Raw genomic sequence first — 17,309 nt, 5'->3', positions numbered from 1 at the left:
GGAGCAGGGCGCTGCGAAATCAGCCAATGGCGACGCGGGAGCCATCCGCAGGCCACGATGACGTGATGGTGCGGGGCTAGGGCTCGATGCCGCCCGCACAGTGCCCGCAGCTCCCGCAGCGCGATGTCGGTGTCCACGGTGACCTGCACGGCGCCCGTCAACATTGCCGTCATCAAGTACTGTGAGTGCCGCCCGACCAGGACCAGGACCGGGACCGGGACCTGGACCGGGCCCCTTCCGAGCCCGGGCACGCAGCGGGGACACCTGGTGCAGGCCGGGGGGGCAGCTAGCTGAGGTGCGGTGCCAGGCCATGCCAGGCCGCATCGGGCCTTGCTGTGCTGTAGTGCGCCAAGCCAGCCAAGGCAAGCTGTGCCAGGCCGTGCCCCTGTGCCATGAGGGCCTTAGGGGGTCCTGATGGCTGCCTACAGCGGCCTGACAGGAGGATGGAGGCAGGAGGGGCTGGGCTCTGCTCCCAAGGAACAAGGGATGGGACAAGAGGAACCGGCCTCAAGCCGCACCAGGGCAGGGTTAGATGGAGCTGAGGAACAATTCCTTCCCCAGAGGGTGCTCAGGCATTGGAACAGGCTGCCCAGGAGTCACCATCCCTGCAAGTGTTCACACAGCGTGGAGACGAGGCCTCGGTGCCATGGGTTGGTGGGATAATGTTTGAGGTTGATGGTCTCAAAGTCTTTCCAGACCCTGTTCATCCTATGCCATGCTGAGTGATGTGAGCTGTGCCATGCTGTGTTCTCTCTTGCAGGGGGCAAGCGGGACAATGACCTCATCCTGCCCATCAACTCCTCCCTGAGCGTCACACTGCACCAGGACCAGGTTGGGATGGGGTCAGGACCAGGCGCGGGCCCCTCTGCCCCCCATCCCATGGAGGGGGGATGTGGACCCTCCAACTGCACTGAGCCCCATTTCCCTGCAGCTCAAGACCACCACCACGGCCGCTGCCAGCCGGGACTTCACAGAGGACCGGCTATGGCTGAACGGGGAGGAGGCAGACGTGGGGCACCCCCGGCTGCAGGCCTGCCTGCGGGAGGGTGAGTGTCCCCCATCCCATCCCATCCCATCCCATCCCATCCCATCCCATCCCATCCACCGGGGAGCGCTGCTCCCCATTGCATCCCCAATTCCTCCCTGTATCCCTCTCAGTGCGACGCCTGGCCCGAAAGCGCCGGGGCAGCAGCACGGAGGACGCGGCCGCGCTCAGCCTCTCCTACAAGGTCCACATTGCCACCGAGAACAACTTCCCCACCGCAGCCGGTTTGGCTTCCTCCGCTGCCGGCTACGCCTGCCTGGGTGGGTGAGCCGGGACACGGGGGACACCGCATCCCAGGCCTGTCCCCACCATCCTGACCCCGTCCCCATGTCCCCGTCCCCGCAGTGTCCACGCTGGCACGGCTGTACGGTGTGGAGGGCGAGCTGTCGGAGGTGGCGCGGCGCGGCTCGGGCAGTGCCTGCCGCAGCATGCTGGGGGGCTTCGTGCAGTGGCAGCGGGGCGAGCGGCCGGACGGCAGGGACAGCATCGCACAGCAAGTGGCCCCCGAAACGCACTGGCCCGAGCTCAGGGTCCTCATCCTGGTGGTGAGGGGCTAGGGATGGGGTGTGTGGCTGTAACCACCACCCCCTGGCGATGGTGATGGTGCACCCCAACGCTATGTGGGTGCTGACCCTGGGGATCAGGGGGTGCCCCTTGCTGGGGATGGGGGATCAGGGGATGTCCCTTGTTGGGGCTTCGGGATCAGGGGATGCTGCTTGCTGGGGCTTGGGGGATCGGGGGGTGCCCCTTGTGTGGGCTGGGGCATCAGGGGGTGCCTTTTTCTGGGGATGGGGGGATCAGGGGGTGTCCCTTGCTGGGGATGGGGGATCAGGGGATGTCCCTTGTTGGGGCTTCGGGATCAGGGGATGCTGCTTGCTGGGGCTTGGGGGATCGGGGGGTGCCCCTTGTTTGGGCTTGGGCATCAGGGGGTGCCTTTTTCTGGGGATGGGGGGATCAGGGGGTGTCCCTTGCTGGGGATGGGGGATCAGGGGATGTCCCTTGTTGGGGCTTCAGGATCAGGGGATGCTGCTTGCTGGGGATGGGGGGATTGAGGGGTGCCCCTTGCTAGGGATAGGGATCAGGGAGTGCCCCTTGTTTGGGCTTGGGCATCAGGGGGTGCCTTTTTCTGGGGATGGGGGGATCAGGGGGTACCCCTTGCTGGGGATGGGTGATCACAGGTGCCTCTTGCTGGGGCTGGGGGGATCAGGGGATGCTCCTTGCTGGGGACCAGGGGACACCTCTTGATGCAGATGGGGGGATCAGGGGATGCCTCTTACTGGGGATGAGGGGATCGGGGGATGCCCCTTGCTGGGGCTGGGGGATCAGGGAATGCCCCTTGCTGGGGATGGGGGCTCATGGGGGGTGTTATATCCCATTGTCTGTACCCCCCAGGTCAGTGGTGAGAAGAAGCAGGTTGGCAGCACAGCAGGGATGCAGACCAGCGTGGACACCAGCCCCTTGCTGAAGGTAGGGAGCTCAATCCTGCCCAGCACAGCTGCCAGCAGGCGGGGTTTGGGGTCCTGGTTCTGTTAGGATGGTATTTGTCCATCCTGGGGAGCACCCAGGGAGCATGGGGGGTGTTGCGTGAACCCCGCAGGGTGATGTGGGTGCTGTGGGTGTCACCAAACCGGGGTGATCACGGCTCCAATCATGGCAGCACCGTGCAGAGGTGGTGGTGCCGGAGCGCCTGGCCCTGATGGTGCAGCACATCCGTGAGCGGGACTTCGAGGGCTTCGGGAAGCTCACCATGCAGGACAGCAACCAGTTCCATGCCACCTGCCTCGACACCTTCCCCCCCATCTTCTACCTCAACGACATCTCACGGCACATCATTGCCCTAGCGCACCGCTTCAATGCCCACCACGGGTGCACCAAGGTACCCACACTGGCCCCATGGGGCTCTGGGTGTGCTCTGGTGCTGTGGTCCCTCACCCCACGTTGGGTCTCATCTCACCACAGGTAGCATACACCTTTGATGCCGGCCCCAACGCCGTTATCTTCATGCTGGCCGACACTGTGGCCGAGTTCGTGGAGGTGGTGAGACGCAGCTTCCCCCCCTCCACCAACGGGGACCAGTAAGGGCGATGCCATGGCTCGCTATGGGGCGCAGGGTGGTGGGGCTGTGGCAGGGGCTGACGGCTCCGCTGTGCCTCAGGTTTGTGCGCGGGCTCCCTGTGAGCTCGGCCTCGCTGCCGGAGGAGCTGCTTGCGGCCGTGGTGGCTGAGCCGGTGCCGGGGGCTGTGCGGTACATCCTGCACACCAAGGTATGGGGCTGGGGGGAGCGTGGGGCAGGGGAGCCTGTCTGCCCATCACCAGGGCTGGGTGTGGGTCCCCATCGGCATCCACACCCCCGGGGTTGTGCATGAGACCCCATCCCTGTCCCCAGGGGTATGTGTGTGACCCCGATCCTGTCCCCAGGGGTGTATAGGACCCTATTTCCATCCCTGGATTATGTGAGACACCATCCCCAGGGCGTCTGCAAGACTCTGTCTCCAGGGATGCACATGACACCATCCCTGTCCTGAAGGGTCCACAGGACCCCATTCATATCCCCAGGGGTGTATGTGTGAGCCCATCCCTGTCACCAGGGGTGTACAAGACTCTGTCCCTCTCTCCATGGGGTTATGTGAGACCCCATCCCTGTCCCCATCCACAGGGGTGTCTGCAGGACCCCATCTGCAGGGGTGCACATGACCCCTTCCCTGTCCCCCAGGGTATACAGGACCCTATCCCATCCCCAGAATTGTGTACAGAACCCCACCCTTGTTCCCATTCCCATCCCAATGAGGGGCTATGAGAGCTTGTCCCCATCCACAGGGTTGTGCATGAGCCACTATCCCCATCCCCAGGAGTACACAGGACCCCATTCCCATCCCTGTCCCCATCCTGAGGGTTGTGTGCGGGACCCTGTCCCTGGCCCCATCCTTAGACATGTTCCCATGGGCATGACCTGTGGGGTGCCCTTTTGAGGTCTGTGGGGCCCAGAGCTGTCCCCCAGCCCCAAAAGGGCTGTCCTGCAGGCAGCAGAGCTCCCTTGTGCCCCTAACCCATCTCCTGCCCCACAGCCTGGCCCCGGACCCCAGTTCCTGGATGACCCCAGCCAGCACCTCCTGGGAGCAGATGGGCTGCCCCGCCGGACAGCCTGAGCCCGGTGACACCGCCAGGGACAACCATGATGTGCCAGGGGGCTCTGCCGGTGCCACCCTGGTGCGAAGCTGTCCCCAGCCCTGGGCAGGTTGTGACCCCGGGGCTGGTTTGTACTCTTTTGTAAGGAAATAGAGCTTCTGCAGTGCTGTTCTGGGGTGCCCAGGCTCCACAGGCGATGCTGGGGTGGGGGACACAAGACAGGGCTGGTTCTTCCTCATGGCTCTGGGGCTGATCCTGTCTTCCCTGCACAACCTCTGTCACCCCACGTGGCCCTTGTCCTTCCCCTGTCATAGAGTCATAGAAAGAGTTGGAACATCCAGTTCCAACCGCCCTGCCACGGGCAGGGACACCCCACACTAAACCATGTCGCCCCAGGCTCTGTCCAACCTGGCCTTGAACACTGCCAGGGATGGAGCATTCACAGCTTCCTTGGGCAACCCATTCCAGTGCCTCACCACCCTTACAGTAAAGAACTTCCTCCTTATACCCGATCTAAACTTCCCCTGTTTCAGTTTGAACCCATTACCCCTTGTCCTATCACTACAGTCCCTAATGAAGAGTCCATCCCCAGCATCCCTATAGCCCCCTTCAGACACTGTAAGGCTGCTATGAAAGCCTGTCCACCCCATGTCCATTGTGGGGTTGCTCCTGTTCCCTTTTCCCCACTGCTGTCCCTGCTAGGACTGATGCTGTCCTCTTGTGTCCCTTCAAGGGCTGATCCTGGCTCCCCATGGTCCTTGCAGGGCTGATCCTGTCCCTCAGCATCACCCTTGTCACCCCACATGTCCCTTGTGCCCCCAGTGACCCTCATAGGGCTCAGCCTGTCCCCCTGGACCAGACCCCCCTGCACCATCCTCATCGCCCCACATGTCCCGTGTCCCCCCTGCACGACCCCTGTGTCCCGGTGTGACCCCTGGGTAGGGGCTGGAGCGGGTCTCTATGAGGGCGTGGCCTACGGGAAGGGGGCGTGGCTTCCGGGAAGGGGCGTGGCCGGCGCTGGTTGCGCATCAGCCTTCCTGGTCGGGTCGGGCCGCGCCGAACCGAGCCGAAGCGAATCGGGGGGACCCGAACCGGGCCGAGCGCAGCCGAAGGGGCTCGGGGGAGCCATGGGGCAGATCGAGTGGGCCATGTGGGCCAACGAGCAGGCGCTGGCGGCCGGGCTCAGTGAGTGCGGGGGGGTGCAGGGTTTGGGGGTGCAGAGGGGTTGGGATGTAGGGTTTAGGGGTGCAGGGACAGGGGTTGAGGTGCAGAGGGGTTGGGATGTAGGGTTTAGGGGTGCAGGGACAGGGGTTGGGGTGCAGAGGGGTTGGGATGTAGGGTTTAGGGGTGCAGGGACAGGGTTTGGGATGCAGAGGGGTTGGGGTGTAGGGTTTAGGGGTGCAGGGACAGGGTTTGGGATGCAGAGTGGCTGGGATGTAGGGTTTAGGGGTGCAGGGACAGGGGTTGGGGGGTGCAGGGATGGGGGTGCAGAGAAATGGGGGGTCAGCGGTAGGGTCTGGGGGTGCAGGGGCTTTTGGTCCAGGGGTGGAGCTTGGGGGGTGCAGGGTTTGGGGGTGCAGAGGAATGGGGGGTGCAGGGTTAGGGTCTGGGGGCTCCGGTGGGTGGTATTTGGGGGTGCAGGGTTTGAGGATCTGTGTTTGGGCAGTGCAGGGTTATGGTCTGGGTGTTCAGGGGTAGTGTTTGGGGGTGCACGGCTTAAGGGGGTAAGGTTTGGGGGTGCAGGATCAGGGCTTGGGGGTGCAGGGTTTGGTGGTGCAGAGGAATGGGGGGTCAGGGCTAGGGTGTGGGGGTGTAGGGTTTGGGGTGTGCAGGGTTGCGGGGTGCAGGATCAGGGTTTGGGGGTTCAGGGTTGGGGGGTGCAGGGTTTGCGGGGTGCAGGATCAGGGTTTGGGGGTGCAGGGTTTGGGGGTGCAGGATCAGGGTTTGGGGGTTCAGGGTTTGGGGGTGCAGTATCAGGGTTTGGGGGTGCAGGGTTGGGGGGTGCAGGATCAGGGTTTGGAAGTGCAGGATCAGGTTTTGGGGGTGCAGGTTTTGGAGGTGCAGGATCAGGGTTTGGGGGGTGCAGAGTTGGGAGGTGCAGGATCAGGGTTTGGGGGTGCAGGATCGGGGTTCGGGTTGCAGGATCAGGGTTAGGGGGTGCAGGATCGGGGTTTGGGGTTGCAGGGTTTGGGGGTGCAGGATCAAGGTTTGGGGGTGCAGGATCAAGGTTTGGGGGTGCAGGGTTGGGTTGTGCAGGGTCAGGGTTTGGGGGGTGCAGGGTTTGGGGGTGCAGGGTTTGGGGGTGCAGGATCAGGGTTTGGGGGTGCAGGGTTTGGGGGTGCAGGGTTTGGGAGGATCAGGGTTTGGGGGTGTAGGGTTGAGGGGTGTGGGAGCGCCGGGGGTTTCCGGGATGGCGCAAGCGGGAGGCGCGAAGTGCGGTCCCGTTGGGATTGCGCAGGGAGGGAGCCTCCTCTTCCTCCTCGCCCCCTCCGGTCCCTCCTCCTCCTCCTCCTCCTCCCCCCCCCGAGGCTTCCTTCCCGCACAGGGCAAGGATGGAGGCGAGGGGGGCGCAGTGGCCACGGTGCCAGAAGCATCCCCTTGGGACCAGCCCCATACTGGAGCCCCCCCTCCCCACCGGTTCCCTTCCCATCAATCCAGGGGTTTGCTGGGTACAGGGACCACAGTCCGGGATGGGGGGGCGCACATCCCTGTTTGGGGGGGTGTATCCTGGGATTGGGCAGTGGTGTATCCTGGTTGCAGGCAGTATTCCAGATGGATGGGTTGTATCCTGGGTGAGGGGGTTGTATCCCGGTTGTATCCCGGATTGGGGGGGGTGTATCCCAAGTTGGGATGCCTTATCTTGGATGGGGGTGCCATGTCCCAGATTGGGATGCTGTATACCGGGTTGGGGGTGCTGTATCCCAGGTTGGGATGCCATATCCTGCATTGGAGTGCCATGTCCCACATTGGGATGCTGTATCCTGGGTTGCGGGTGCTGTATTTGGGATGCCATATCCTGGTTTGGGGTGCTATATTCTGGGTTGAGATGCCGTATTCTGAGCTGGCATTGTGTATCCCGGTTGGGATGCTGTAACCCGGGGTGGGGGTGCTGTATTCCAGGTTGGGATGCCGTATCCTGGTTTGGGGTGCTATATTCTGGGTTGGGATGCCGTATCCCGGGTTGGGGTGCTGTATTCTGAGCTGGGATTCTGTATCTCAGTTAGGATGCTGTATCCCAGGTCGGGGGTGCTGTATCCCAGGTTTAGATGCCGTATCCCAGGTTGGGATGCTGTATCCCAGGTTTGGATGCCGTATCCCAGTTGGGATGCTGTATCCCAGGTCGGGGGTGCTGTATCCCAGGTTTAGATGCTGTATCCCAGGTTGGGATGCTGTATCACAGATTGGGATGCTGTATCCCAGATTGGGATGCTGTATCCCAGGTCGGGGGTGCTGTATCCCAGGTTGGGATGCTGTATCCCAGTTGGGGTGCTGTATCCCAGTTGGGATGCTGTATCCCCGGTTGGGGGTGCTGTATCCCAGGTTGGGATGCCGTATCCCAGGTTGGGATGCTGTAACCCAGATTGGAATGCTGTATCCCAGTTGGGATGCTGTGTCCTGGGTTGGGATGCCATGTCCCCAGCAGGGACCCACCATCCCCGCTCTGCCCACAGTCATGCTGACAGGCGGGATCGTGGCCGTGGCAGGGCAGTTCAAGGGCTGGTACTTTGCGGCGTACGCCATGTATCCTTATGGAGAGGATGCCCAGGAGCAGGAAATCCCTGCCCCGACCAGCATGGACAGCAGGAGACACCACCCCCTGCCCAACAGGACCCCAAGTCGTCCTTTCCCTGCCCTGTTTTCGGTTGGGATTGTGTCTATGGACTCATCCTGCCCCCGAGCATCCCTTTCCTTGACCCCCCACCCAGCGCTGCAGGTGTCCTGGTCTGCCTGCTTGAGTACCCGAGGAGCAAGAGGAAGAAGGGCTCCACCATGGAGAGGTGGTAAGTGGGGTGCCCCCCCCGCCATCCCGGTGACTGGGGGTCCTGGTACCCCCCAAACACAGAGACATGGCACTGGGGTTGGGAGCGATGTGATGGGAACAGGGCTGTATCCCAGGGATGGGTTCCTTGGGGTATCCCATGGACAGACAGCATGGAATGGGGGTCCTTTGGGTAACCCCCGAGTTCTGTCGCCCTGCAGCGGCCAGAGGTACCTGACAGCGGTGGTGAAGCTCTTTGGACCCCTCACAAGGAATTACTACATCCGAGCCGTCCTGCACGCCGCGTAAGTGGGGTATGGGGTCGGGATCGGGGTGCAGCCCCCGATCAGCCCCTTCCAACCCATCCCATCCCATATCCACACACAGCTTGGCCGTCCCCGCCGGCTTCCTCCTCTCCACCATCCTGGGCACCGTCTGCTTGGGCATCGCCAGCGCCATCTACCTGCTGGTGAGTGCAGAGGGGACGGGGGGGCAGGTTTATGGGGGGGTCCCATTGGAGCAGCATCATTCCCAACGTGTCCCCCCCCCTTTCCCGTCCTTGCAGGCTGCAGTGTGTGGGGAGGAGTGGAGCCCCATTGAGCAGCAGCCCCGGGAGCGACCGCATGTGTGGGACACCATCAAGCAGCCCCCCAGCAACCCCCCGCCACGGCCCCCCCCAGATGCCCGCAGGAAGCAGCCGGTGGAGGGGGGGGGTCAGGTGAACCCCATCCCCGTGGAGGCTGAGTGATGGAGGGGGGGGGGACCCTGCTGCTGCTGCTGCTGCTGCTCGTGCTCCTGCTTCCCAATGTACTGCGGCTGCTGGGGGGGGAATGGGGTGCTCAGCTCACGGGGATCTTCAGATCCACAGGGATGCTCGGGTCCTGGGGGGTCTCCAGGTGCCAGGGGCTCCCATCTGCTGTGGATCCTCAAATCCCAAGGGATGCTCAGTTCCCGGGGGGTCCACAGCTCCTTGGGATCCCCAAATCCATGAGGATCGTCAGTTCTCCCTGGGATTCCTGGGGAGTCCTCAGATCCACAGGGATGCTCAGCTCCTATGGGGTCTCTCTAGCTCTCGGGGGCTCCCATCTCCTGTAGGTCCTCAAATCCCAAGAGATGCTCAGTTCAATGAGGCATCTTGAGCTTCCACAGGCTCCCCAAATCCCCAGGGATGCTCAGGTCCACGTGGGGTCTCCGGATCCCAGGGGCTGCCCATCTCCTGTGGATCCCCAAATCTCCAGGGATGCTCAGTTCAATGAGGCATCTCCAGCTTCCAGGGGCTCCCCATTTCTTGGGGATCCCCAGATCCACAGGGATGCTCAGCTCCATGAGGGATCTCCAGGTCCCATACGCTCCCCAGGTCTCCAAATCCCTGGGGATCATGAGTTCCCCCTGGGCTCCCCACTGTCCCCAGATCCCCAGTGATGCTCAGCTCCCTGAGGGGCCCAGCTCTCCAAGCAGCCCCCATTTCTCCAGGATCCCCAAATCCCTGTGGAACACCAAGCTCCCCAGGAGATCCCCATCTCCCCATGATGGGGATCAGCAGCTCCACTCCACACTGGCTCTCGCTGCTTTTTGTCACTTGTGCAGTTGCAATAAAGGTTGGGAAAGATGCTGGATGCTCCTGCTTCCCGCTCCAGAGGGGCTGTGGCTGATGGGGATGGATTTGAGAGGGGTTAGGACCACTGAGAAGAGTTTAAGGGCAAACAGCGCGGTTATGGGCAAACATAATGGGTTACAGTGCAGTGTGATCCCTCCTGGGTAGAGCAACAGGGGACGTGGGGGTACACACATAGTCCTGTACCACCACAAATGGACCCAGTGGTGGGGTGGATGTGAACGGTCGTACATGGGCCTGCACCCCAGCAATGCCCAGAGGGGCCCCCAAAGCCTGGGGTGACCCCGCTGGCAGGGGGGGGGACATTTCCCTCCCTGCTCCAGTCAGTGGTGATGGAGGTGCAATGTGGGATCGATGCTGAGACTGAACGTGCCCCATCAGTGTGTGCTGGGCTGTGAGCAGCAGGTCATGGAGGGGATCCTGCCCGTTTAGTCTGCTCTGTGAGACCCCGCTTGCAGCACTGTGTGCAGTTCTGGTGGCCTCAACATAGGAAGGACATGGAGCTGTTGGAACAAGGACACGAGGATGCTCAGGGGCTGGAGCACCTCTCATATGGAGACAGGCTGAGAAAGTTGGGGCTGTTCAGCCTGGAGAAGAGAAGGCTGTGTGGAGACCTCATAGCAGCCTTCCAGTATCTGAAGGGGGCCTATAGGGATGCTGGGGATGGACTCTTCATTAGGGACTGTAGTGATAGGACAAGGTACCCGCAATGGGGGTGCTGCGGGCACGGGGTGTCCCCAGCAGGGGGCGCTGGGCCCGTGGTGCCGTGGGAAAGCTGTGGGCGGTGCTGCGGGCACAGGGCTGGTCCCCCCGCCCCGGGGATGGGGCTCCCCTGCATCCCCCCCCTGTGCAATGGATGCGCTGGGGCTTTACCCACCACACTGAGGCTGGGAGATGCCGAGCATCACCCCATGGGGCAGCCGTGAATGTGCCCCCCATAGATGGGAACAAAGCAGGGAGCATATTGGGAGTGTCGGCCTTTATTTGCAGGCTGCCAGTATTAAATAGCACACACAGAGGAGACAATAAATAGGATTGGGGGGGGGGGGGTGTTGGAATAAATAACCAGCGAGCCTTCAGGCAGTGCTCGCAGGGTCTGGCTGCAGAGCCATGGGCACCGTTGGATGATGCTGGCCCTGGAGATGCAGCGTTGGTGGGGGCATCAGCAATAAATAACAGGTTAAAAGGAGATCCCCAGCAATAAGGCTCATAAATAACATAAATAACAGGGCGAGGGGTTGAGGGGGTGCTCTAAAACAAGCACGGGTCAGGGTGGATGCGGTGACACGGTCACGCTATGGGGCTCCATGGGAGCTTGGGTGGAGGATGCTCAGCGCCCGGTGCGGGGCAGGACGCACGTACAGCCCACAGGCACCCTGATGTAGTCCACCTCGAAGGTGACGAGGCCGGGGCCCGTGGGGCGCGGGCAGGGCTTGCGTCGCAGCACCATCATGGTCTGGTAGATGAGCACCGAGTTGAGAGACGTCGTCTCCCGGCCCGTCTTGACGTCCACGCAGCCGCTGCAGAGGCACTCGGCGAAGGCCAGCTTGCGTGGGTACCGGTCCTCGTCCTCATCGATGCTGCGGGGGGGGAATGGATGGCATCATCAGTGAGGCCCTGTGCACCACAAGGCATCGCCTTTGAGCAGGGGTAGGTGAGGCATGCTTGGGGAAAGTGATGCTAGTGTCCAAGGGATGCTTGGGGAGCCTGATGTTTAAGGGATGCTTGGGGAAAGCAATGCTAGTGTCCAAGGGATGCTTGGGGAGCCTCATGTTTAAGGGATGCTTGGGGAACCTGATGCTGGTGTCCAAGGGATGCTTGGGGAAGGTGATGCTGATGTTTAAGGGATGCTTGGGGAAAGTGATGCTGGGGTCCAAGGGATGCTTGGGGAGCCTGAAGTTTAAGGGATGCTTGGGGAACCTGATGCTGGTGTCCAAGGGATGCTTGGGGAAGGTGATGCTGATGTTTAAGGGATGCTTGGGGAAGCTGATGCTGATGATTGAGGGATGCTCGGGGAACCTGATGCTGATGTCCAAGGGATGCTTGGGGAACCTGATGCTAATGATCAAGGGATGCTTGCGGAAGCTGATGCTGGTGTTGAAGGGATGCTCAGGGAAGCTGATGTTTAAGGGATGCTCAGGGAACCTAATGCTGATGACGAAGGGATGCTTGGGGCAGCTGATGCTGATGCTCAAGGGATGCTCGAGGAAACTGATGCTGTTGTTGGAGGGATGCTCAGGGAAGCTGATGCTGTTGTTGGAGGGATGCTCAGGGAAGCTGATGCTGGTGTTGGAGGGATGCTCAGGGGAGCTGATGCTGGTGCTGGAGGGATGCTCAGGACCCCGAGGCACAGCGCAGTTGTGGGGGGTTCACTCACCGGTATCTCCACGGGGAGATGGAGCGCTCGTGGGGCTCGCTGTGCAGCCCAGTGCGCAGCTGCAGCGCGGGGCAGGCGTGCTCCCCGTGCCGGCGGTGCCGCCGGTGGCCGGGGCCGTCCTGCAGGCGCTCGAGCTGCGGCACCAACTGCACCGGGACGTAGTGGTCCCAGCGCAGGCTGCGGCCCAGCAGCGGTGCGGGGGCTTCGCCGTCGTGCAGGTCTCCGGTGCTGTAGCACGGCACGTGCGGATGGGGCACGGGGCGGCGCAGGCCGCGGCACAGCACCAGGGTCCACAGCAGGGCCAGGGCAGCGAGCCAGCCCTGTGGAAGAGACTGGGTCAATGTGGGGACCCCGTGTGTGTGGGACACCCGTCACCCTCCCACTGCACCCATGGGGAGGCAGCATGGAGATGAGACCCACAGCCCCGGGCCCCCAGTGCCATGGGTTTGGGTGTGCAGAGCATCAGCACACGTGTGTGTGCACACACATGTACATGCAGCGTCAGCACATGGGGGTGTGCACACACAGGGTACCTGGACATGTGTGTGCACCCCCACTGCCAAGGAGCATCTCACATGTGTGTATGCAGGTACACACACCTGTACATGGAACCATGGCAACACAGCCTGGATGGGTGGGAAGGGACCTTAAAGCTCCTCCAGCTCCAATCCCATGCCACGGGCAGGGACACCTTCCACTGGAGCAGCTTGCTCCAAGCCCCTGTGTCCAACCTGGCCTTGAGCACTGCCAGGGATGGGGCAGCCACAGCTTCTCTGGGCACCCTGTGCCAGCGCCTCAGCACCCTCACAGGGAAGAGCTTCTGCCTAAGAGCTCATCCCAGTCTCCCCTCTGGCAGGTTCAAGCCATTCCCCTTGGCCTGTCCCTACAGGCCCTTGTCCCAAGCCTCTCTCCAGGTTTCCTGCAGCCCCTTTAGGCACTGGAGCTGCTCTAAGGTCCCCCCTTAAGGAGCCTTCTCTTCTCCAGGCTGCCCCAGCCCAGCTCTCCCAGCCTGGCTCCAGAGCAGAGCTGCTCCAGCCCTATGTATGCGTATACACACACACACACACACACACACACACACACACACACATACATTTACATACGCACACATACAGAGTGCCAGCACACGGTATCAGCACACACACACAAAGATACCAGAACACGTGTGTAAAACATACATTAGTACCACGTGTCCACAAAGGATGCACAAGCACACGCATACACATACATGCCCCATGCACATACAGATGTGCGTACACACACACACACATGCAATGTGTCAACAAAAGGCCCTTTGTAAGCAGAGGCCGCTGGGCTGGAGGAGCACAGGTCTGAGGCTGTGCCCTCCTGAGCACATCTGAGTGATGGAAACCTCATCTCCTTCACTCACATCAGAAAACCCAGCTCAGGTGTCACAGCCTCCTCAAGGAAAGGTCTCCTAACACCAAAGAGCTGCGCTTCCCTAACTCCTTCCATCCATGCACCCACTCAGTGGTAACATGCAAATACACGTATGTGCAAGCACACGTTACCAGCACGCTTGCATACAACTGAATTACCCTCCTAAGTGCACATACAACCCAGTCAGAAACACATGCATTTATCACCATCATATGTGCATGGATGCATACGTGCAAACACACGTTACCAGCACATCTGCACGCAGCTGCATTACAGTCCTAACTGCGCATAGACACACGTACAGGGCAGAAGCACCACGTGTGTATGTGCCTGGAGCTGTGAGCACCCTGTGCTGGGCAGCCCCTATACATACAGAGCACTGTGCTCCTTACATACCAACACTGGTCAGAGCCACATACACTTATCACTGTATATATACTATATATGCACACCTTACATACAGAGCACTATAATCCCCCTGCATACACATACACACGTGTAAAAGCAGCAGCCACCAGCCAATGCACACTTCACATGTGCATTTACACATGCAACAAACCACAGGTGCCTTAACACACACGTGTGTTCTCACCCCCTGCAATACACCTATGTGTCCAGACACGCTCCCAGCCCCACATTCCCCCCAGTTTAACCCCACCCCGTTCCCATTGTTACCATGAGGAGGGCACAGGAACACGGTGATGGATGCTGTAGGGGGGAATCCCTTCCGAACCCTTGGGATGCAGGCGGCCGAGTGGCAGCACCTCCGCTGCTGCCTCCTTTATATAGGGCTGGGGCAGGTGATGTACACACACCTGGAAACTCCAGCTCCGGAGCTCCTTCCTCCTCCCTGCGGGTTGTCATACTTCCTTCTCAATCCCGCGTGTTCCAGCCCGGAAATGGAGTCCCGGCATCCCTAAAATTGGTTGGAGGATGGATGGGAATGGAGAGGGGGGGGTGGGGGGTGTGTGTGTGATAAGGCATGTATAGACGTGTAGGGAAAGGGGTGCTGACTGGTTTGGCTGCCTATAATGGGTATGGAGTGATGTGGGAATGCGTGGTATGGGTTGTAGGGGGGCTGGTGGATGGGTACCCAGGGCATGATGTACCCTGGGTACCCATCCACCAGCCCCCCCCCAGATCCCTCCCTTGACCCATAGGGACACGATCTCTGTGCCCCAGGCCATGGCCCCATTGCGTAAGCACCACAGTGATATCACCATCACATTCCCAGAGTAGAAATCCCAAATTGGGCAACACTGGAAAGGGCAGTGGCTTTGATTGCCCCCTCTGATGCTGCCTGGTCCAGCACCATCATCCTGCTTGATGCCAAGATGATGATGCTGAGAAGAAAGGGGAGGATGCGGTGGGAGCTGGCCCAGGGATGAGCAGAGGGTTGTTTTCCCTGCATCATTCCATAAGCAACCCTCTGCTGAACTGGGTTCACCAGGGAAAGGATTGGGGGTCAGGGCTCAGGCTTTACCCCTATAGGAGCCCAGTACTCCCAGTACAGTGTGCAAAACAGTACTGGGAAGCGTTTGTGAAAGGTTTACAGGCACAGCCACCCTTTGTTTTTTTTTTACCAAAACCATGGGATTTGCACCCATTTCAGCAGTGATCTTTAAGCTGCCCCACTGCCCAAGCAGATGGGCACAAGGCACACAACTGGGGACCTGCAAAGGGCTGGTTAAACCCAGAGGCATCCCCAGATTACACCATGTGAAATCCAGCGTGGAGAGGAGTGTATTACACTCCTACTGTCCACTACCAACGGGTACTGGTTCCATACTGGGAGCAAGGGCAGAACCTCTCATCACAGCACACAGGGGGTACCCCAAAAAGGGCTGGATAAGCCCAGAGGCACCCCAAAATTACACTGAGTGAAGCCCAGCCCACAGAACCCCCCATCACCATCTAATACCAGTGGGATACTGGTTCCATACTGGGTGCAGGGGCAAAGGACCCAGGGTGTCCAGGGTACGTGTCACCTGCATCAAAGAGACACAGGGCTGCCTGTAAGCAACATGGCAGCAATTCCAGCTCCATGGGGCTGCTCATGGTGGCAGCAGAATCAATGCAACCATAGGGACATCAGGAGACCATGACAAACTACGTATCTTGAAGTTGGGGGGGCACAGGTCCCCCAAGGCAAGGGAGTGGGATGACAGAAAACAAGGAAAAGAACTGGTTATCAAAATACTTTATTTTATGGAAATCCCTCAAAAAAAAAAAAAAAAAAAAACAGAAAAAAAAAGGGGAAGAAAAAAAAAACCGAAGAGGAAAAGGACCCTCTCTGTTAGACAGACATGCCCCCAGTACCTTCAGGGTTTCTCCTGAATCAACTAAGACATTCTGCTGCTCAAAATAAAAGACAGGTCGTTTTCCCAATGAGACTTTAGTCAAGAATATATATATACTTTTGTTCCTGGAGGGGAAGGGCAGGGGAGAAGGTGATGTTGCCAGCAGTTCACAGCAGTTTTCAGCTCTCTCATTACACAGTATATAGAACTGCATTGCTGAAGACACTCAACACACAGCAGGGCTAACTAGGAGAATACAACTCAAGGCTAGCAGAGAGGAGAGAGGGCAGAGAGAATCAGAGGAAACAGTGAGAGCATCCAACGTGGGGAAAGGCTGGAGTCCTCTGTGCATAATTTACATGGGGCATCATCTCCTGGAGCAGGCGTCTCTCTTGTCAATAGAACTTCTATCTTGATTTCACGGTTTCGGGGTTTTTTCTGTGTGGGTTTGGTTGTTTTTTTTTCCCTAAAAAGAATCGCAGCCAAAATAAGACAGAACTGCAAAATCCCGACGTGGCTGCTTTGACACTCGTTATAAAAAGATCAACAGTCACCAGGGCGCTTCCCACTATACTTTCCCTGGGATTTTGGCCCGCTTGCGAGCGATGGCGTCTTCCACTGCCTTGAGCTGCTTGAGGAGCTCCTCCCGTCGGGACAGGGTGCTGGATTTGCCCGCTTTGGCACCCGTGGGGCCCGGCTCCGAGGCTTTTCCCGGTACACTCGTGACTTTGCTGGAGCTCTTGGACTGAGGTGAGAGCTGGCGCTTCCTGGAAGGGAAGAGATTGGAGAGGGTGGTGATAGGGAGCAGCAAGCACATCACACTGGATACAAACCCCATTGACAGCTGCTCCAGGGGAAAGCATCGCTCTAAGTGCCCATGGAAGGAAACAGGGGTTGGAGAGCGGGCTGAAACAGTAAAAGATCGATTTTTCCAAGGGGATTCTGAGATTTACACCCAGCTCCCAAGGGCTGTGCCAGCTTGTGGCTGTTGAGAGCAGCTCCCTGGGTTTTGTGTACACAAGGGAGCTTGCAGGGACACAAGGGAATAGGGGAAAGCAGCACAGGTTGAGTGCAGAGCAGCCCTAGAGCATCCCCATGGTGTCAAATCCCAGCAGCTCCTGCCCTAGTGTGGATGTAGCAGCTGTGGGGAGCACCCAGAAATGCACTCTGGGGCTGTGAGATGCTGCAGGAGTGTGGCTGAGCCCATGTGGGGAGGAAGGGAGCCACTAGTCCCTGCCACTGGCAGCAATGGCTCTTCCTGGATTGTGTCATGACCAGGTTGGAGGCAATTGGCCTGTGGATTTTCCCACCAGAGGCCACTACTTCCCCTCATCCTCATGGGGGAAGGAGGATGACAGAACCAGGAAGCACAAGCCTGCTGGGGTTTGGCAGTGCCACCAGCTCGGTGACACACTGAGAGCACAGTGTGAGCCTTGGCTGGCTCTAATGACTTGGACCACTTAGGA

General features: G+C 59.8%; 4 protein-coding genes across 7 annotated transcripts in view; 2 read left to right on the top strand and 2 right to left on the bottom strand.

Annotated features, from left to right (window-relative positions):
• The first annotated feature begins 72 nt into the window (after positions 1–72).
• On the top strand, positions 73–4,333 carry MVD (mevalonate diphosphate decarboxylase). Its single transcript, XM_061360026.1, has 10 exons — positions 73–181; positions 761–831; positions 932–1,046; positions 1,159–1,305; positions 1,391–1,590; positions 2,438–2,512; positions 2,703–2,921; positions 3,005–3,120; positions 3,201–3,309; positions 4,111–4,333. The coding sequence occupies exons 1-10, from the start codon at positions 124–126 to the stop codon at positions 4,189–4,191; spliced, it is 1,191 nt and encodes a 396-aa protein (XP_061216010.1). The 5' UTR covers positions 73–123; the 3' UTR covers positions 4,192–4,333.
• Positions 4,334–5,212: 879 nt separating this feature from the next.
• On the top strand, positions 5,213–9,759 carry LOC133215789 (cytochrome b-245 light chain). Its single transcript, XM_061360027.1, has 6 exons — positions 5,213–5,356; positions 7,843–7,912; positions 8,098–8,172; positions 8,372–8,455; positions 8,538–8,619; positions 8,716–9,759. The coding sequence occupies exons 1-6, from the start codon at positions 5,299–5,301 to the stop codon at positions 8,896–8,898; spliced, it is 552 nt and encodes a 183-aa protein (XP_061216011.1). The 5' UTR covers positions 5,213–5,298; the 3' UTR covers positions 8,899–9,759.
• Positions 9,760–11,041: 1,282 nt separating this feature from the next.
• Positions 11,042–14,457, bottom strand: IL17C (interleukin 17C). The gene is made up of 3 exons (XM_061360019.1): positions 14,410–14,457; positions 12,143–12,462; positions 11,042–11,345 (listed from the first exon to the last, which is right to left on the bottom strand). The coding sequence occupies exons 1-3, from the start codon at positions 14,455–14,457 to the stop codon at positions 11,096–11,098; spliced, it is 618 nt and encodes a 205-aa protein (XP_061216003.1). The 3' UTR covers positions 11,042–11,095.
• A 1,816-nt stretch (positions 14,458–16,273) lies between these two features.
• ZC3H18 (zinc finger CCCH-type containing 18) overlaps positions 16,274–17,309 on the bottom strand; it is a 47,233-nt gene continuing 46,197 nt past the window's right edge. For all 4 annotated transcript variants that reach the window (XM_061360022.1, XM_061360023.1, XM_061360024.1 and 1 more), the window contains one exon: positions 16,274–16,610. In XM_061360022.1, coding sequence (XP_061216006.1) covers positions 16,412–16,610 — 199 coding nt within the window. In that variant the 3' untranslated portion in view covers positions 16,274–16,411. The remainder of the gene's footprint in view (positions 16,611–17,309) is intronic.

Source organism: Neopsephotus bourkii, unplaced genomic scaffold (assembly GCF_033783945.1).
Source record: "Neopsephotus bourkii isolate Nb327-2 ecotype Australia unplaced genomic scaffold, CSIRO-AGI_Nbou_v1 NB_1008, whole genome shotgun sequence".
In the NCBI taxonomy this organism is placed as follows: domain Eukaryota; kingdom Metazoa; phylum Chordata; class Aves; order Psittaciformes; family Psittacidae; genus Neopsephotus; species Neopsephotus bourkii.
This window is presented reverse-complemented; position numbering and strand designations above follow the sequence as displayed.